We start from the raw sequence: 22,073 nt of genomic DNA, 5'->3' as shown, positions 1-22,073 counted from the left end.
ACAAGACAAACGTCTTTCTCTGGTCTGCATCCCCTTAACAATTGTGTGTATTGAGCCGTACTGTATTGTACCCATTCTGCAATCTGTTAAATAAAGTTTTCTTTCATTCATTCATTCAAGAAATGGGACTAGGGTTCCACAAATCTAAGCTGAGACTATTTGTGTTGTTATTTTTGTATACATCCATTTCATATCCGAAGTGATACATGGAGCCAGAGCACAATTTGCTCATGGCAAGATTAGGCTATACCAGGACCTCTGGAGATATTCATGTTGTCCATGGGTGCATAATTAGTGCGTAATTATGTTATAAAATTAATAATATTGCATATCATAATTATGGCAATTGTCTCTTTACAGGCCTGAACATGGAACAGAAGGGATTTAAAGGCCAAAGGGCCCTTAAAACTCGGCCTCTCCACCAGCCCTTCAAGGATACCCCGTCCCGGCGGTGACAGTAGTTCAGGGGGCAGAGCGGTCGTCTGGTAGTCGGAAGGTTCGATTCCGGCTCTTCCCGTCAGCGTGTCGAAGTATCCTTGAGCAAGAAACGTAACCCCTAACAACTGCTCCCGATGAGCAGGTTGGCACCTTGCGTGGTCGCCTCCGCCATCAGTGTGTGAATGTGTGAGTGAGACTGAATGAATGAATGAAAACCTTATTTAACAGATTGCAGAATTGGTACAATACAGTACGGCTCAATATACACACAATTGTTAAGGGGATGCAGACCAGGGAAAGACTTTTGGCTTGATTACATCAGGGTCCCCCATTTTCAATTCATAGTGACATTTATGACATACACAACATACATGATGTATGGCATAGGGACATACATGACATACAGGTATTTAGTACTGTTACATTTGTGACATATACGATATGGGTCTGTTACCCATAGATCCTGACAGAGTATATACATGTGTAAGAGTATATACACAGACTGAGGCTTAAGTTGTAAAAGCCTTCGGATAAAATCTCCATATAAAATGCAGTTAATTCGCCATCAGTTGGTACTGTGCTCAGAAAGGTCGGGTCACTGAGCCCATCCCGCTGGAGCATCGTTCCATTCAAGGCATTATCTCACGGCGTTTCATTGGGTGGTTAAGAATATGCCAGAGGGAGAAAGGTAAATTGAAGGGCTATTGGCCATTGGGATCAAATGGCCACGACAGAGCCAGCCGCGCCCCCTCTCCGCTACAAGCCGCGCCCCCCTCCCGTTACTGAGGGCGGAAGTCCTACTGAAGGTCTGTGATCAGAATGGATCCACTGGATCTACTAACTCAACTCGTGCTTTGCTACTTGTGTGGTTACTGGTACATAACGTAGCCGGTCGCCAGGTCCAACGTGCGTAAAAAAAAAAAAAAAAAGGAAAAAAAGGGACATGGGCGCAAATGGACATTGAATGGAAGACTTCATGGCACGGGACTGACGTGACGGGAGACGGACGGACGGATGGAAGGATATTGCTCTCAAGTGAATGGAAGCTCAAGGAAAGTGGGACCCTCGGAAAATATAATTTTTTAGGAAGATTGTTAAAATGATGTATAATAATGAAGAAGGGAGAAGCGTGAGGACATTTTCAGCAAACTGCTGAGCGGCTTTCCTTGGCGCTATGCGCGCGCACCGCGCCTGTCCTGCCGCTGTCTGGAGCGGAGAAGTCGCGTACAACGATTTGAACATTATTAGTTTTCACACAACGACGGATCGTTAAATATAACTAATTTAAATGTTACAATGTTTAACATATATAGGCGTAACGAATTTATTTTTAAATTATGCGCTATAAAGTATTTTAGATAGTCAAAATAACATTAGTCGTTTGTCAGACGGGATCTATTTAATTAGAAACGTTAATTGTGTTTTTCTTATTTTCTAAATAATAATAATAATAATCATAATTGTATTGGAGAGCTTAAATAGCCCCGCCTTTTTATTTTATTTCATTGTGGTCGGTCAATAACTCGTGGCGCGTTATTTGACTGACATTCGTGTGTCAACGCTGCGTTTCAGAACAAATGGCTACATTTCCCTATTCTGACATACAAGCATGTCTCTTGTGCAAAGAACTGTGTGGATGTTCTGCTCCAACCTCCTCAAATTCATCTACGTCCTCCTCCTCCTCCTCCTCTCAGACCTCCTGCTCCTCCACCTCTTCCTCCAGAAGACTCCGCGTCCTCCCCTGCCTCCACGCCTTCTGCAGCCGCTGCTTGGAGGGTCAGAGGAGCCGGGGTGACCCCCTCAAACTGAACTGCCCCACTTGTGATCACAAGGTGTTACTGTCTGCAGCAGCGGGACTTGATGCCTTCCCGTCAGGTCTCCTCTTCCACGACCTCCTGCAGGGGGGCTCCCCGGGTCCCGGTCCGGAGGAAGAGACCGAGACTGGCTGCGGTGGGGGGGCCGGTGGTCTCGTTAATGTTTTCAAAGCCCTGCGCCACTTCAGCGAGCCTCCTCCTCCCCCTCCTCCTCCTCCCCAGTGCAGCTCCTGTGATGAGGAGGAGAACCCAGCTTCAGCCCACTGCCATGACTGTCAGGAATACCTCTGTGACAACTGTGTGAAGGCTCACCAGAGGGTCCGGTTGACCAAAGATCATTTCATAGAGAGATTAGTGGAGAGTATAAATCTATCCCACCTCTACAGCCCCCCTGTCACCCAGACTCTTGCCCACTCCCTGCTGCTCCCCTCCTCCTCCTCCTCCTGGCAGGACAGTGTGAACTTCTGCCATCAGCACGAGAATGCGGTGAGTATTATGGCTGTACGTTACAACAACGGGTCACAAATAGCCGGAGAACTCGCTTTATTTTCCAGTTTGAGTTGATCACGTGACGTGATGGAACGGAACGCCAAGCATGTCACTTTTGCCGGTGTGGCCCCTTTTCAAACGCTGACAGACGTCGGCTCACACCGGTAGAACATGTAGACATCAAGAACAACTGGTCCGCCAGAAATACACCAATTATTTGTAATTGACCATTTACTGCCCCTTAAGTTGAAGCTTACATGCAATATATCCACTGCTATTAGCCCCCACACCCCTTTGTCTACTAATCAGTCATTATTATCTTGTATACACTTTTAAAGTAGATGATTAATTATTACACTTTCCTCCCCCTGGAAAAGTACAAGCACATCTCTGGCATCAGAATCATATTCACAAATCCATTCTCTATAGCTGACTGACTGAGCTCTTGATACAAGACTAACACTAGACTACATGTTTTCATTCTCTAATCTCTAGCTGACTGACTGAGCTCTTGATACAAGACTAACACTAGACTACATGTTTTCATTCTCTAGCAGCTAGAGAATGAAAACTTGTTGTCTAGTGTGTAGTGTTAGTCTTAAGAGCTCAGTCAGTCAGCTAGAGAATGAAAACATGTTGTCTAGTGTTAGTCCTTGTTATCAAGAGCTCAGTCAGTCAGCTAGAGAATGAAAACATGTTGTCTAGTGTTAGTCTTGTACCAAGAGCTCAGTCAGTCAGCTAGAGTCTAGCCCCCCTGCAGAAGATTATTATTATTATTTTTTCTTTTTCATTTTTAAAATCTTTTCATGTACCCCCTGGGGACCACCCACGTACCCCTAGGGGTACGCGTACCCCCGGTTGGGAAACACTGCTCTAGCTGACTGACTGAGCTCTTGATACAAGACTAACACTATAGACAACATGCTGTCATTCTCTAGTTGACTGACTGAGCTCAAATAATTTTCTCTTATTTTGTGTCTGTAAAAGGTGTGTCTACACGTCGGTCACGTTTGTTTTGGTTTTCGGGAAAGGGCAAGAGGAAATCCTTGACAGGTAAAGGTCAAACAATAGCAGCATAGTGAGACCAGCAGAGTTTTACTGTGAACCTCTCAGTTCTACCTGTGGCTCCGCCACAGCCCCTGTCACAGCCCCCGCAGGTCACATGACTTTCTAATGAAAAAGGTGTAAATTAAGAGATGTGTCAGAGTGATTGATTATTCGATCGAGACCGATTCATAATCAACTTTCAAACTTTTTTTTTTGTATCAACTTTTTCTCCCATTTTCTATTTTTCTCCCATCCCAATTTCGTATTTCCAATTCTCCCCTCCCCTGTCTCGAACGTTGCTAGACTATGCCTCCCACTGGTCGGCTGCAGTGAGGACCAAGCCTTGCATCACGTGTCCCCTCCGGTACACGAGGAGGCAGCTGTCGCATCTTTTCACCTGAACAGCGCGATCTCTCAGTGGCGAGGAGTAACGCGTGAGAGGCTCACGCTACCCCCGATACTTCCTGATTCTGCTGTACAGGCGCACCAACCGACCTGTAGGAGTCGCTGTCCACAACGTCCAATCCCCACCCACCGGCTTTCCCACCCTCTAACACTGCCCAATTGTGTTAGTACGACGACCGGCCAAGCCGGTAGCAACGCCGAGAGCTGGGCTCAATACCAGCATCTGCTGCGTTAGTGGCGAGCGCCTTGCCCACTGCGCCACTCAGCCGCCGACTTTCAAACTTTGAAGTTGATTAGTCTTTTTTTTTTCTTTTTTTTATCCACTTTTTTCTCCCATTTTCTATTTTTTCTCCCATCCCAATTTTGTATCGTCCAATTCAACTCTCCCCTCTCTCGAACGCTGTTTCATGCCTCCCACAAGCCGGCTGCAATGTGGACTAAGTCATACATAGCACGAGTCCCCTCCCATACTCGAGGTAACAGCCGTTGCATCTTTTCACCTGCGCAGCGCGATCTTTCAACGTCAGGGGTCTGCGCTTTGGAGGGACGCCGCCCCCGTCGTTTCTTGATTCTACTGCGCAGGCGCACCAACCGACCTGTAGGAGTCGCTGTCCACAACGTCCAATCCCCACCCATCAGTTTCCCACCCCCTAATACTGCCAATTGTATTAGTGTGGACGACCAGCTAAACTAAAAGCAATGTGGAGCGCTGGGCTCGAACAGGCGAACCCAGCGTCTCCAGCATTGGAGGTGAGTGCCTTGCCCACTGCACCACCTAGCCGCCCGTCTTTTTTTTTTCTTTAGATGTTTAGCAGGACTATTAAAATGACATTTCGCAGGAAGGAAATAAAAGCTATTCTCACTTTTCACAATTGTACATTGTGATTATCCTCCACAAACTGATCTGAGTACTGTGTTCAATCTAAACAAGGATAATGAACATTGTGCTCAACGGTTAATGATAATGAAAACCAAACTGATTAAAGTCAACAAAGACCTAATGATGGATTATTCAATACACTCAGTGCATAAAAGCATATTTATCATATTAGCATAGGTAGTAGAGTAATATAGGTATAGTAGCATAGTACAGAGTAGATATAGTACTATAGACATAGTAGAAACTGTAGCATATAGGTAGTAGTATATGCATAGTACATAGTAGATAGTCGTATAGACATAGTAGCAAAGTACATAGTAGTAAAAGACAGATTTTTTTTCCAGATATTGATTGAAAAAGTGAGTTTTAGTCTCCTCTCCCTGCCCTGTTGCTACTTTGACACCTACATTTACCCATGGAGATAAGTAAATATCCATCTTATCTTACAGTATATTATCTTATCTTATCTTACTGTATCTTATCAGGCTCATGACTTTTCATGAGGGAACACTTAAGATAAGATAAGATATTCCTTTATTGATTCCCTTGGGGAAATTCGGGCATCATAGCATCATGGGGGGGGGGGGGGGGGGGGGGTACAGGTAGTAAAAACACACATAAGGTGCAGTATGCATATGGTAGTGTTATTGTCCTTTTTAGGTTCCTAGTAGTTGTAGTTGGATGTCTGGCAGCAGTCCCTGCCCACTGTTGTGGAGCCTGATGGCCGCTGGTATGAAGGACTGGCCGAGTCGGTTAGTTGAGTGTCGGGGGGGGTATGAGTCTGTGACTGAACGTGCTTCTCATCTTGACTAGCTCGTCATAGAGGGGGTGGGAGGGATTCTCATCCCCTTCTCTGCCATCACCTCTAGTTTGACCAGCTCGACTCCCACCACGGAGCTACATTACGTGGCCTCCTTAATGTTATCTGCTTCCCTGTTCCTCACACTATTAACATGAATGCAGCACATTGTATGAAGGTAAATGAGATGTCGGAAGTCAGTGGATTCAGTCAGCTGGGGGTCAAAGTAAACGAGGAGTAAGAGTATTCCTTTTGTTCTCTGTTGCTGCTGTTTCATGTGTGATATTGGTATCAGGAATAGTTCTGTTTTCGACATAAGGATAGGATAACACAAGGAAGTTCTGCATGTGGGTATCATGGACAGTGAGAGCTAGCATGGAGGGGGGTGGTTCTGGGATGCTGGAGCTAACTGTTGAGCCTTCCAGAGGTGTCGTGGGTCTAACTTGACAAAACACCAGTGAAGAGAGGTCCCACTTAATAACCATGGTGATGTGCTGGCTCTCACTGCCTACCTATCTACACGTTGGGTTGTGGTAGGGGAGGTATACGCTATTATCCCGAAATCAAATCTATATCATAGCTATTATTAGGGAAACCGAATGGGAAATTCTTGGCAGAAACTGATACCGAAAATAGGAAACAGTTGGCCGAAAACCGAATGCCGAAACAGGCCGAAAATATTAATATAAATATATATATGTTTTTTTTTTTGTTCAGCTACCTGATTATGGCAAAATACATGATTATGGCTAAACTTAACTTAAATAATATTAATAATCACTATTATGGGTCCATAAAACAGCACTTTTGAATGCATACATTAATTCCAGACTGACTGCTGAAAGATTGTACAATTTAAACATTTTCTCTTTGCATACAACAAAATGTGCATTAAAGTTAAATGCATTTTCTTTTCTCTGTGTAGGATAACTACAACAAAGTGCATTCAGAACAAAGCCACGGTGCTTTAAAACTGCATAAAGATCTGCATAAAGACACACACACAAGAGGGAGAATAGCTTATAGCAGACTTAAGATAAGATAAGATAAGATAAGATATTCCTTTATTGATCCCCCCCAAAATGATGTTACTGTAGTGGCTACTGTCATAATTCACGGCGTTCTAGCCTACATGGAAGGACTGTTGTATTTACTACATCTCCCGTGACTCTTAGCGGGGGATGACGTAGCTTACGAGAGACGAGTGAAAGAGGAACGGAACGTATAGCTTAGTTAGCAGCTAACGTTAGCCAAAAACATTTTTAACTACGACGGGCATATAGTAATGGCGAGGATATAAAGCATGTTAAAGACACATTTGGCGCGTTGCTCGCGGAGTTTACATAGAATCAGCGCGACTCGCAAGAGGAGTTATCACAGGATAACACCGGCTGTAGAATGCAGGACTGAAGAGCTCACGTTACACGTTGCGCATGTAATGACTGAAGCCGCGTTTTGATTATGTCATCACAACAACACGTTAGGTTACGAACATAACCCTGTTCTTTGACATTCTGTGATATTTTTTCGGTGCTAAAACCCTTTCGGCCGAAAGTGCCCTTTTGAACCATTTTCGTCCGATAATTTCCGGTGGCCGAATATTCGGTGCATCCCTAGCTATTATGTTCCATCATGAATGCATGAACTATTGAACTATTTTATCACACTTTTTACTTCTTACTGATGCACTGCTCTGTTGTATGTTAAATAACCTGTTGTATGTCCGTTCTATTTATTTATTTTTTTATCCACTTTTTCTCCTTATTTTCTATTTTTCTCCCATCCCAATTTCGTGTATCCAATTCTCCCCCCCCCCCCCCCCCCCCCCTGTCTTAAACGTTGCTCGACGATGCCCTCCACTGGTCGGTTGTAGAGGGGATATAAGCCTTGCATCACGTGTTCCCTCCGGAACACGAGGAAGCAGCCTGTCACATATTTTCGCCTGCCAGCGCAGACTCTCATTGGCGAGGTGTAACGCAAAAAAAGATTATATACACTTGACACTCGCTCGCTCGCTCTCCCCCCCACCCCCACCCATCCCAGGACCTTAACAAGAGTTACATACATAATATAGTATTCAGTAATCAGCTATATACGCTCTTTTAGCTTCACAACAGCAGCCATCCAGATGGCAATATTAGATTAATTGACCCCTATAACACGTGCCGTAGATATCTCCAAATAGATCACATCGAGATAAGTGAGAATCCATACCTTCGGGCAGAGTTTGTCTGGGTGTATCCAACGTGAGGCGATAAACATTTTGGCGGCTGTGAGGCCAGCTAGAATCAGTCTTTTCACATGTGTAGAGGTCGGTAATTGAGAAACGTCATTCAGTAGCAATACAGAAGGAGAGACGGGTATGGTCAGAGAGAAAATATTTGAGAGCTGAGAGGTAACATTTTCCCAAAAGAGCTCAACAGGAGCTCTTTATACGAGTCTTTATACGAGGACATAAGTAAATGGCGATAAAAGTCAGAAACGAAGCCTCTCGATGTCTCTTTGTCATAAAATAATTTGTGAAATTGGTGATGTTCTAGTGGAACGTCCCATGGAACCCCATGAGCCTTCAGAGCTGCCCTTATTTGTAAATAAAAGAAAAAGGAAGTTCCGGGGAGATCATATCCGTTGGATAGATCCTGGAAAGAGCGGAGACCAGAGTTATCAAAGATATCCCCCAACGTGTGAATGCCTTTCTTTTCCCATCTAGGGTACCTAATAGGCTGTTGTCCAATAAGGAGTAGATTGTTATTAAATAGAGGGGAGCGCGTATGCCATCGATGGCGGTTAGTACACAATTTCTGGGTGTCCCGCCAAGTCTGGATCACATGTGTGATAAGAGGGCCAAATCGTAAATTGCATTGCTTAATTGATATGTTGGTATATCCTGAAGTCTATATGGGGATACTATCTTCTCCTCCAATGGTCGCCAGGATACGGCTGCTTGAGCGTCAAACCAAGTGATCAATGGTCTCAAAGAAAAAGCTTAAATAATATTTGAAGTCTGGAAATGCTAAACCCTGTCGAGTTTACTCCTCTGGGCAGTGGATCTCTTTAAGCGCGGGCATTTGTTGTTCCAGACAAATTTATATGAGGCAGAGTGCAATTTCTGCCAGTAACCAACAGGAGGAGGTAACGGGAGCATGGAGCTGATAAAGTTAATTCTGGGTAAAATATTCATTTGAATTATTGACGCACAGGCCTGTAATGAATTATTAAATTTTGACCACCTGTTGAAGTCATTCGTAATCCTGTCACCCAAGCTGGAGTAATTATACTTTACCGTCTGGCTAATAGTGGGGAATATTTAAATCCCAAGACATTAAAGTGCTCCACCATAAGTATGTTTTCAGGGAGGATGGTAGCCTTCGCAGTCTCTTAAGTGGAAGAAAGGCAGATTTTGGCCAGTTGATCTTAAAGCCGGATAGACTGCCAAAATCATCTATTACGCTGAGAAGATGAGGTAGAGAGATGGCGGGATTCTGCATAAATAAGAGTACATCATCTGCGTATAAGCTGATATGGTGATGTGTGCCCTGAATTGAAACAGGAGATATAATCTGGGATTGTCTTGTGTATTGAGCTAGAGGTTCGAGGGATAAGGCAAAAAGTCCGGGACTAAGAGGACAACCCTGTCTAGAAGAGCGCGAGACAGAGAAGAGTGGCGAGCAGAACTTCCCTGATAAGATCATGGCTGAAGGCCCTGTGTAGAGAACTTTTATCATATGAATGAACCCCTCACCTAACCCCATCCTTCTAAGAACTTCCCACAAATAAGACCACTCCAATCTGTCAAAGGCCTTCATTGCGTCCAAGGACATGACAGCTGTAGGGACTGCGACATCCTTGCTGGCATCAATCACGTGCAGTAACCGTCTGATATTGTCAGTAACCAGGCGGCCTCTTATAAAGCCAGTTTGATCAGGGTGAACTAGAGATGTCATATGCCTTTGAAGTCGGATGGCTAGAACCTTGGCATATAGCTTGAGATCAGCTCCGAGGAGATTTAAGGGCCTATAGCTGCCACATTCGGTGGGGTCCTTATCTTTCTTGAGTAAAACAGATATAAGCGCCATATTGACATCTCTGGAAAATTGCCCTCTTCGATTGAGTGTAAAATCATTGAAAGTAATAAGGGACCGAGTACATCCCAGAAAGCAAGATAGAGTTCCGATGGAATGCCGTCCCAACCGGGAGCCTTGCCCCGTTGCATATCAGCAATCGCCTCCCTAAGCTCATCTAGTGTGATAGGTGCAGCTAACCGCTTAGCGTCATCTTCTGAGACCTGTGGTAAGTTGATCCTCCAGCTTAGTATGATCAAAGACCACCTCTGACTTGTACAGGTTGGAATAAAAAGAGCGAAATGTATCATTAATCTTTTTGGGGTTGGTGGTTACCTCCCCCTGTTGGTTCTTAATGGAAGGGATATCAGCTAATTGTTCACTGGCTCGTATATTCATAGCTAGTAGGTGGCTAGGCCTGGAGCCGTGAAAGTAGTAGTGCTGTCTTCTGTGCATTTGAAATTCAGATTGTTGTCTTAAAATGGAGTTAATCTCTTTTTTCACCACCTTAATTTGAAGCCTCAGTCGACTAGAGTAGATCAACGTGGCATGAAGATTTTCCAATTCCACCAGCTTGGAGAAACATCCCTTGCGGAGATGCAAAGAGAGTAGTGTTACTACTAATAAAACCCTTAACAGAATCCCATAGGGATCTGGGATCTTGTACCGAGCCAGTATTAAACTGCAGGAATTCAGTGAGCTTCCCTTTAAATTGCAGGTTAAACTCTCCATTTTTCAGCAGCGTTGAGTTAAAGCGCCATCTAGGGGAGCGGGATGTTATTTTACTGAGAGAAAAATAAATGGGCATTAAGTCAACATCAAAGCTATCAAAGAGACGCAGGGAAGAAAAAACATAATCAATTCTGGAAAAGGTCTTATGTCTCGAAGAGAAAAAAGAGTAATCTCATGGATGGGTTGAGCGAACGCCACATATCAATTACCCCCGTGTCCTTGGACCAGGCCTGTAGAGCAGTGGTAGCTTGTTTCTGATCAAAGGTTTCAGTGTGTTTTGATTTATCAATCAATGGATCCCATACTGCATTAAAATCAGCTCCTACTATAAACGAGTAATCAGGTAGTTTCAACATAGCTGCAGTGAGTAAGTTAGCGTCATACAAATTAGGGGCATATGCAGAGATCAGAGCAATTTTTCGGTTAGAGTATTCAATTTTAGCAATAGTAATTCGACCATCTGCATCAGACCACACATCTAATGTTCAAATTCCGCTTCGCTATTATGGTTACCCCTCTGGACTTGGTGCTAAAAGAAGAAGAACTTATGTTATGGTCAAATCTATTTGCCAGTCTTGCATTATCAGCCATTAAAAGGTGCGTTTCACTCAGTAAAGCAAGGTCCACTTCCTTCCTTTTTAGAAAAGTTAATACACTTTTCTGCTGTGTATTAAGACCCCCTGTATTCCAGATCAAGATATTTAAATTAGCCATAGTCTAAAAGGGCTACAGTATGATTGATTGTAATTCGTTTGGAGTAGAGCATTACAACAGTCACATATCCACTCGTTAAGGTCCTATTGAGTTCCGAGCATGAGCGTAAAAAATAAAATAAAATAGAGCGAGTCGAATGAAAACAAAAACAAAAAGCAACGCACCCCCCATTCCCTCCCCCCCATCAGAAAAATTGTCCAATATCGATCAAACATCAGTTGGCCACTATGACCGAGCATAACAACCACAACATGACTGCGTAGCACAGCGGAACAACAACACCATCATCAAATTTGCTGATGACACAGTAGTGGTGGGCCTGATCTCTGCCAACGACGAAAGGGCCTACCTGGAAGAGGTAGAGAACCTGTCACAGTGGTGTCAGGAGAACTGCCTCTCCCTGAACGTCAGCAAAACAAAAGAGATGATTGTGGACTTCAGGAGGTCGGGGGTCAAGGACTACAGCCCCCTCAGCATCGACGGGGCACCAGTTGAGAGAGTGAACAGTTTCAAGTACCTCGGAGCCCACATATCCGAGGACTTGACATGGACCACACACATTGACAGTGTTGTGAAGAAGGCACGACAACGCCTCTACTTCCTCAGGCGCCTAAGGAAGTTCCAAGTCAGTCAGAAGATCCTTAGGAACTTCTACTCATGTACAATAGAGAGCATCCTGACCGGCAACATCACCTCCTGGTTTGGGAATAGCACTGCACAAGACCGTAGCAGACTACAAAGAGTGACACGTTCAGCCGAACGCACAATTAGAGGGGGGCTTCCCACCCTCCAGAACATTTACAACAAGCGGTGCAAGGGGAAGGCTAAGAGAATTATTAAGGACTCGAGCCACCCGAACAACTGCCTCTTTGAACTGCTGCCGTCAGGCAAGCGATACCGGAGTCTTATGGCGAGCACAGAAAGACTCAGAAGGAGCTTCTATCCCCAGGCCATCAGGCTGCTAAACGAACAATAATCGCTAAACGAACAATAATCACTATGCAACAACCATCAAATGCACACAGCACACACACCCACACGCACACACTCACTCAAACAAACAACACACTGCAGCACCCACTCTCCACACTTTAGATCACACAAACACACTTACACTTTATATTTATTGATAAAGGATTTGCACTACAACTCGTACACCTACTGTGAATTGTACCTAAACTGCACCTCGTCCATTTATGCCTTGCACTATATAGTATTGTATATTAGTACACTGCACAGTATTGTATATTGTATGGTAACTACGTCTACGAACATTGTACATATGTCTAAACTGAACACTGTGACCTTTTTTTTTACTTCTAATTTTTACTATGTTTTTATTTCATACTTATCTTGTCATGCACAGTCTCTGGAGCGCAACAGTAAGAAGCATTTTGTACAAAAGTATTCTGTACTTCTGTATGACAACTATTAAAGAAACTTGAAAACTTGAAACTTGAAACAACATTATGTAACTTACTTAACCATACCAAAAACTTGTAAGGTATATTCTAACAATTAGAAAAAAGAACCCACTTCGCTCAACAGAGAGCAGAAGTATATGCGCAGTTCAATGCGAAGTTTAAAGTGAAGGCGACAAAAAACACAGGTCGTCTGAGTTATACTTGAAAATAGTCAATATGCATACCTGTTGCTGAGATAATACAGCGGAGATAAACCTTGAGCGTTACCGTTCTGTTGGTCCGAAAAGCTGCGGTAGGCGAGTGGTAACGATAGTGTTAGCTTGGAGAGCCGGAGAATAAGCACGCTTCGTACTTAGCACACTCAGGCTCCGGGGCCTGTTATTCCGCGATGCCCGTAGTCTGCTCCGCCGAGGCCGGCTCGTCCCCCTCGGCCGGGAAGGCCACCATGACGCGCCGTAGGAAGCGCTCCGCCTCGGCCGGCGAGGTGAACAGGCGGTTGCATGTAACAACTCCGTGGCCCATCTTGACTTTCAAAGTTGCTGGGTAGAGTAGGAAAACTTCAATGCCCTTTTCACGAGCGTAGCCCATAGCCTGAAATAAGGCTCTGCAACGTTTGGCGGTGTAATCACTGAAGTCCGCTGCGAATCTGAGGGGGTGGTTACCCATGGTTGGAGGGTGCTTCCTGGCCTCTCGAAGAAGAGCCTGGCGTGCAGTGAAACGCAGGCAGCAGAATATGAAGGCGCGGGAACGTTCACCCTTCTCCGGGGGACCGTTTCTGAAGATTCTGTGGGTACGCTCAATCTCCGGAGGGTCGATGGACGGGAACCACTTGGGAATCATCCGTACCAGGTATTGAATCGGCGCATCACCCTCGGCGTTTTCGGGTAAGCCGTAGACTCGGATATTGCATCTTCTATTTCGGTCCTCTAGGTCGGCCAACTTCTGTTCATAAATAAGCATCTTGTCTTTTATAGCTGAGACATCGGTGGAGTTGAACTCAAAGTTAGTCTTAACCGTGGTTATCTCCTCTTCCATTCCCGAGAGCCGCGTGGTCACGCTCGCTAGCTCTGCTTGGAACGAGTCCAATCTGTTAGCTAGCTTCAGCGTGCTAGCTTCAAGTTCCACACGGAATAAAGTTCTGATAAAATCTCTGTCTTCCTCATTTAACGTTCCAGTCGGGTTCGGTATTTGTTTGGACATCCTTACAATGTGTCCTATGAGCGTATGGCGTGAAATTAACGTCGTTATAATGATTAATGTGAAGTGGTCGCGGAGCTCGAAAAAATCACACAGCCATCCGACCTGAGCGGAAACCGGAAGCCCAAACTGAATCATTTTAAACAATTTTTATTATTTGTATTATTGTAAACAGAAAGGCCTATTGGGATGCTAGATCCTAATGTGAAACACTGTGATTTACCTTACCTTGCTACCTCTCTATCTTTTTTATGCTCGCTTATGCCTGTATTTTTTACTGTTGTGAAGCACTTTGAACTGCAACTTCTGTATGAAAAGTGCTATACAAATAAAGTTATTATTATCTACACGGTGGGTTGTGGTACCATTAGGGACCATATAGGGTATGTAGCATCTATCTATATCAGTGTTTCCCCTACCATTGCCTTGAAGGGGCGGCCCGCATACATATATACATGTTATTATTATAATTTTTTAATTAAAGCTTGCTTTATTCACAGTAATGTTAGCGAGCTAGCTAAATTATACATACATCGGTTTTCATATAAATCAATCTTCACTACGACTTTAAAACGGTGGTGCGGCACGGTGTACGGAGATGCAGAAAAAAGCTACCAAATCCATTCAGAGACAACGGAGCGCACTCAATGACTTAACGAGTCTCAGTCGCAGTCTCTCTCTCTCTCTCTCTCCTTCAAGTAGCCACACGTTACGCTATTAAAAATAACTGGATAGTTGACTTAATGATATTCTAAAATCTGATATTTTCTGATTTATTTTAAACAAATGATTATTTAGTATTTAATTATTTAATTATTATTTAGTTATTGCACTGCACTGGCAGTTGAACTGCATTGAACTGAACTGAATAAAAAAAAAAGAAACCTCATAACTGAACTGGCACTGAACATTGAACTGCACTGGCACTGTTTACAGAAAAGTTAGTTAAAAACATAATTTTGTATGTTTTATTTTTGTTAAATCCAAAGGAAAAAATATAAAATCAGAGAAATCTGAAAACAGGAAAATTAAAAACCGAGAAATCCGAAAACAGGAAAATTCATATCCGAAAAAAGAAAACTGATTTCATAGGGCCCTAGTTAAGGTGAGTTAATAAATTCACTCTGAAAATCTGCTCCGCTCTGATAAACTGACTCTTCGGTCAGAGCGTCCAGTGTGCACTCTGAGCCCTCAGAATTTCCAAACAACTTGAGTGCGCTCGCTCTGACACTGGTTGTAAATAGTAGTTTCCTACCACCCCCCCTGAAAAAAATCCTAGGGAAACACTGTATCTACACAGTGGACTTGTGGTGCATCTGTATTGGCAATACCTGAAGCTCACATCAAGGGGCCATTGTGGGCCATGTAATACATATTGTGTAGTTCCATAGTATCTATAGGCATGTTAGACTTTCTTTTGACAATGGGATTGAGTTTCTTCCTTGAGCGTTTTCATTAGGGCACAGTTATGTTGTGTTTTGTTATAAATAAAATATAAGCTTATTTTGTTTGTTAGATTCTCTTTTACTAATTCCAGGATCTTGCTATTATCAAAGCTATTCAGACAGTTGTCTGGTCTATGAGATTAAGCCAGACTTCAGACATCAGCTAACGTTGATCCATTCAGTGTTGTTGTGTGTTATCCTCTCTCTCTCTCTCTCTCTCTCTCTCTCTCTCTCTCTCTCTCTCTCTCTCTCTCTGGTTGACCTCCGTTACTAGACGGGGTCATGGCGGATCAACCCCAGTTCAGCGTTCCTGTTGTCTGCTTCTTTTCCCCCCTCCAGGCGTGGGGTCAGAGGTTACCGGCTCACAGTTGCCGTGGTGTTTGTCTGCTGTAGTCATGTCAGCGCTGACCTCAAATCCCCCCTAAGCCTTGTCAAGGCATAACATGTTAAAACAACCACAACAACAGCAATAATAATAATTATAGCTACAACTACAACAACAACAACAACAACTATAGCTACAACAACAACAATAACAACAACAATAATATAAAATGTATTTATATCAATCTTTAAATTAAATACAAATGTATTTTATTATCTATTTTAATAGTGGGTCAACTTAGCTTGTCAAGAGAGAGAGAGAGAGAGAGAGAGAGAGAGAGAGAGAGAGAGAGAGAGAGAGAGAGAGAGAGAGAGAGAGAGAGAGAGAGAGAGAGAGAATTGCTTCCTATTGGCTGTCCTGAGGAATGTGTCAGTTAGCATGTGGAATGGACTCAAGACCAGTGCAGACTGGGGCCCCAGTCTAGCAGGCTAATAGATCTCAGGTCTTATGTAACCTGATTAGAGTCCAGACGTTATATCACCACCGTTGTCTGAAATGGGAAAAATCTTTATTACCACAAAGTCTGAACACTGCTGTCATCTAGTTCCAGTGGTTTCATATAGATTAGGAAACTATGACCTTGTATGAAAACAGGCTTATGAGCACATAATATAAAACCTAGGCTTTTGTCTCATACAATATCTCAATATTGGGTATCCACTTTAACATGAGCGGGCACACACTCATGTCGCACACACGCACACTTATGGCCAAAGGAAAGGACACTTTAAATTAGAATAACAGGAACAGTGTATTGCACTACCAAAGCTAACTAGCATGTCCCATATGCTCTGTAAATAACTATGTACAGATACCGAGATGTCACTCCATGTTACCTGTTACCTGTTTACTGCACAATGTTGTTTTTTCATTTTTGATTCTATTATATGTTGTACCACTGTATTGCACATCGTTGCGGGCAAGACCACCCGCATTTCATTGTATACCTGTATGCCGTGACAATTAAAACTCTTGACTTGACTTGACTTGATCCTCAAATATAGCTTTATGAATCTCTCATCCTAGGGAGGCTAGCTCTAAATATGTAGACTACCCTACTGTCGCTCTGAGGTGGATGTTGTAGTCGACTACCCTACTGTCGGTCTGGGGAGGGTGTAGACTACCCTACTGTCGGTCTGGGGAGGGTGTAGACTACACTACTGTCGGTCTGGGGAGGGTGTAGACTACACTACTGTCGGTCTGGGGAGGGTGTAGACTACCCTACTGTCGGTCTGGGGAGGGTGTAGACTACACTACTGTCGGTCTGGGGAGGGTGTAGACTACCCTACTGTCGGTCTGGGGAGGGTGTAGACTACCCTACTGTCGGTCTGGGGAGGGTGTAGACTACACTACTGTCGGTCTGGGGAGGGTGTAGACTACCCTACTGTCGCTCTGAGGTGGATGTTGTAGACTACCCTACTGTCGGTCTGGGGAGGGTGTAGACTACACTACTGTCGGTCTGGGGTGGATGTTGTAGACTACCCTACTGTCGGTCTGGGGAGGGTGTAGACTACACTACTGTCGGTCTGGGGTGGATGTTGTAGACTACCCTACTGTCGGTCTGGGGAGGGTGTAGACTACACTACTGTCGGTCTGGGGAGGGTGTAGACTACCCTACTGTCGGTCTGGGGAGGGTGTAGACTACACTACTGTCGGTCTGGGGAGGGTGTAGACTACCCTACTGTCGGTCTGGGGAGGGTGTAGACTACACTACTGTCGGTCTGGGGAGGGTGTAGACTACCCTACTGTCGGTCTAGGAAGGGTGTAGACTACCCTACTGTCGGTCTGGGGAGGGTGTAGACTACCCTACTGTCGGTCTAGGAAGGGTGTAGACTACCCTACTGTCGGTCTAGGGAGGGTGTAGTCAACAGCCACCTGACGGTCTTTTTACCTGACAGTGAGGAGTTTCACTGGGAGAGCGTAACAATTGTGGAGGCAAGTGCTTTTACCTCTATGCCACCCAGACGTCCCAACTAGGGATGTCCGATATTATCGGCCTACCGATATTATTGGCCGATATCGGCATTAAAATGTGATATCGTAAAATATCGGTATCGGTTTAAAAAAAAAATATCTTTTTATTTTTTTTTACATTTCTATAACCTTTATTTACCCAGGCAAGCAAGTAAGAACAAATTCAGATTTTATTTATTGTCAAAAGTATGCATAATGTTGTGTTAATTCCACAACAAGAGATATGTAATGTTAATTACCTGAAATTATTCCATTTTTTGGGGGGGGGGGGGGGGGGGGGGGGGAACCCTGCATATATTGGTATCGGTTGATATCGGTTGATATCGGTATCGGAAATTAAGAGTTGGACAATATCGGTATATCGGTATCGGTAAAAAAGCCAATATCGAGCATCCCTAGTCCCAACCCATCCTCCTCTTCTAATCCTAGGTGTCAAACCAACTCTGGTTCCCATGAGAACATCAACACACATTCTATAGCTGCCGTCTTAAGGTGCATCAGGTCAATTGACTGATTGTTGATTTGACTGAGAATCACTTACAGTTCTGTGTGGCAGACATTGCATTGTATTGTATAGAACAGTGTGCAGCCAGAGCAGCAGGGAGAAGCAGGTCTGGTGGAACGTGTCTGTATGTGGAGAGACTGTTTGACCTGGGCGGCTAGGTGGCGCAGTGGGCAAGGCGCTCGCCACCAACGCAGGAGATGCTGGGTTCGAGCCCAGCTCTCAGCGTTGCTACCAGCTTGGCTGGTCGTTCATACTAATACAATTGGCAGTATTAGGGGGTGGGAAGCTGGTGGGTGGGGATCGGACGTTGTGGACAGCGACTCCTACAGGTCGGTTGGTGCGCCTGCCTGCGCAGTAGAATCAGGAAGCGATGGGGGCGGAGTGTCCCTCCCACGCAGACCCTCGCCGCTGAGAGATCGCGCTGTGCAGGTGAAAAGATGCGACGGCTGCCTCCTCGTGTACCGGAGGGGACACGTGATGCAAGGCTTCGTCCACATTGCAGCCGGCTTGTGGGAGGCATGGCCTAACAACGTTCGAGACAGGGGAGGGTAGAATTGGACGATACGGAATTGGGGACGGGAGAAAAATAGAAAAATGGGGAGAAAAAGTAGATAAAAAAAAAGAAAAAAAATAGGCTGTTTGACCTGCAGGAAGAAACATCTAGACTGTGAGGAAGAACGGAAAGTACAAGGTGACTCATCTATGTGTGTGTGTGTGTGTGTGTGTGTGTGTGTGTGTGTGTGTGTGTGTGTGTGTGTGTGTGTGTGTGTGTGTGTGTGTGTGTGTGTGTGTGTGTGTGTGTGTGTGTGTGTGTGTGTGTGTGTGTGTGTGTGTGTGTGTGTGCGCATGTGTGTGTATGTTTTGTGTATGTGTGCGTGCATGCATGCATTTGTTTGTGTGTCTCTTTCTATGTGTGTGTGTGTGTGTCTCTGTTTGTCTCTGTTTCCATCTTGTGTGTGTGTCTGTCTCTGTTTCTATCTTGTGTGTGTGTGTCTGTCTCTGTTTCCATCTGTGTGTGTGTCTCTGTTTCTATCTTGTGTGGGTGTGTGTGTGTCTGTCTCTGTTTCTATCTGTGTGTGTGTGTGTGTGTCGGCACATAATGTGTCTATCTCTCTTTCTCTCTGTTTCTATCTCTGTGTGGGTCTGTTTATGTTTGACATCCGCTGAGTCTAGTTCAAAACATCTGTTTTCCTCAACACACCTTTCTATTTACATACTGTAGGCTAATATGACAGTCCTGTCAGACAGATGTTTTACTTCTACCTCCTGGCTTTGGACCGTTGGCTCCAGTGGGGTGGCAGGAGGGATGCAGTGAGACAGTGGGGTGGCAGGAGGGATGCAGTGAGACAGTGGCAGGAGGGATGCAGTGAGACAGTGGCAGGAGGGATGCAGTGAGACAGTGGGGTGGCAGGAGGGATGCAGTGAGACAGTGGGGTGGCAGGAGGGATGCAGTGAGACAGTGGGGTGGCAGGAGGGATGCAGTGAGACAGTGGAGTGGCAGGAGGGATGCAGTGAGACAGTGGGGTGGCAGGAGGGATGCAGTGAGACAGTGGCAGGAGGGATGCAGTGAGACAGTGGGGTGGCAGGAGGGATGCAGTGAGACAGTGGCAGGAGGGATGTAGTGAGACAGTGGGGTGGCAGGAGGGATGCAGTGAGACAGTGGGGTGGCAGGAGGGATGCAGTGAGACAGTGGGGTGGCAGGAGGGATGCAGTGAGACAGTGGGGTGGCAGGAGGGATGCAGTGAGACAGTGGAGTGGCAGGAGGGATGCAGTGAGACAGTGGAGTGGCAGGAGGGATGCAGTGAGACAGTGGCAGGAGGGATGCAGTGAGACAGTGGAGTGGCAGGAGGGATGCAGTGAGACAGTGGAGTGGCAGGAGGGATGCAGTGAGACAGTGGGGTGGCAGGAGGGATGCAGTGAGACAGTGGAGTGGCAGGAGGGATGCAGTGAGACAGTGGGGTGGCAGGAGGGATGCAGTGAGACAGTGGTGTGGCAGGAGGGATGCAGTGAGACAGTGGAGTGGCAGGAGGGATGCAGTGAGACAGTGGAGTGGCAGGAGGGATGCAGTGAGACAGTGGCAGGAGGGATGCAGTGAGACAGTGGGGTGGCAGGAGGGATGCAGTGAGACAGTGGAGTGGCAGGAGGGATGCAGTAATGTCACTTGTTCACTGCTGATAATGAGACTCTCAGTATCATCTGATATGAGTACTGATCCGACCTGTTACTTTTACTAAACAGAATAGGCTCAGACCATTAGTTTGGGGTCACTGGACAAAGAAATCCTATAAATATAATAAAATGTTCACAGTCATCTAACATCATTCTTCTATATGTAAAGAAAACAGATTTGTCTGATTAATCTTATGAATCACTGAATAATCAGAATCGTATCAAATTCTTGGTTGACTGGTCACACGCCTAGTTCCTACCAGTCACATTTGTCATTAGGCCTCATTGTCTCTGAACTGCCCTAGTATGCAACCAACCAACCCCCTACACATGTAAACACGCACACACACGCGCACACACACACGCACACACACACACGCACACATACATACATGCACGCACGCATACAAACACATAGACGCACACACAGATACACACATACATACACACACACACACGCATGCACACACACACACATGCATGCATGCATACATTACACACACACAAAAACACAAACACAGACAGACGCATGCATGCATACACACACACACACAGATGCATGCATACACATGACCTTTATACACACTAACCCAGTGGGAGCACAGAGTTGCTCAGTTTGCTTTAGCATTCAGCCAGTAACTAGATGGAATACCAGCCTTGGGTTTACTGTGTGCAGCTGTCAGTCCTGCCATCTCTCTGAGGTATGACCCTACTCCCTAGTCTCTGAGGTATGAACCTAGTCTCTGAGGTATGAACCTAGTCTCTGAGGTATGACCCTAGTCTCTGAGTTATGAACCTAGTCTCTGAGGTATGACCCTAGTCTCTGAGTTATGAACCTAGTCTCACCTAGTCTCTGAGGTATGAACCTAGTCTCACCTAGTCTCTGAGGTATGACCCTAGTCTCTGAGGTATGAACCTAGTCTCTGAGGTATGACCCTAGTCTCTGAGGTATGACCCTAGTCTCTGAGGTATGAACCTAGTCTCTGAGGTATGAACCTAGTCTCACCTAGTCTCTGAGGTATGAACCTAGTCTCACCTAGTCTCTGAGGTATGACCCTAGTCTCTGAGGTATGAACCTAGTCTCTGAGGTATGAACCTAGTCTCACCTAGTCTCTGAGGTATGACCCTAGTCTCTGAGGTATGACCCTAGTCTCTGAGGTATGACCCTAGTCTCACCTAGTCTCTGAGGTATGACCCTAGTCTCTGAGGTATGAACCTAGTCTCTGAGGTATGACCCTAGTCTCACCTAGTCTCTGAGGTATGACCCTAGTCTCTGAGGTATGAACCTAGTATCTGAGGTATGACCCTAGTCTCTGAGGTATGACCCTAGTCTCTGAGGTATGAACCTAGTCTCACCTAGTCTCTGAGGTATGAACCTAGTCTCTGAGGTATGAACCTAGTCTCTGAGGTATGACCCTAGTCTCTGAGGTATGACCCTAGTCTCTGAGGTATGAAACTAGTCTCTGAGGTATGAAACTAGTCTCTGAGGTATGAACCTAGTCTCTGAGGTATGACCCTAGTCTCTGAGGTATGAACCTAGTCTCTGAGGTATGACCCTAGTCTCTGAGGTATGAACCTAGTCTCACCTAGTCTCT

General features: G+C 45.2%; 1 protein-coding gene across 1 annotated transcript in view; it reads left to right on the top strand.

Moving 5' to 3' along the window:
- Nucleotides 1-2,015: 2,015 nt before the first annotated feature.
- The window catches only part of LOC311246787 (E3 ubiquitin-protein ligase TRIM71-like), a gene marked incomplete at both ends in the record, with an annotated part of 46,658 nt that continues 26,600 nt past the window's right edge, over nucleotides 2,016-22,073 (top strand). Inside the window, one exon of the mRNA XM_084337036.1 lies at nucleotides 2,016-2,738. Coding sequence (XP_084193162.1) covers nucleotides 2,016-2,738 — 723 coding nt within the window. The remainder of the gene's footprint in view (nucleotides 2,739-22,073) is intronic.

The sequence above is a fragment of the Notolepis coatsorum genome (assembly GCF_963971535.1).
Source record: "Notolepis coatsorum genome assembly, chromosome: 19".
Lineage (NCBI taxonomy): Eukaryota > Metazoa > Chordata > Actinopteri > Aulopiformes > Paralepididae > Notolepis > Notolepis coatsorum.
This window is presented reverse-complemented; position numbering and strand designations above follow the sequence as displayed.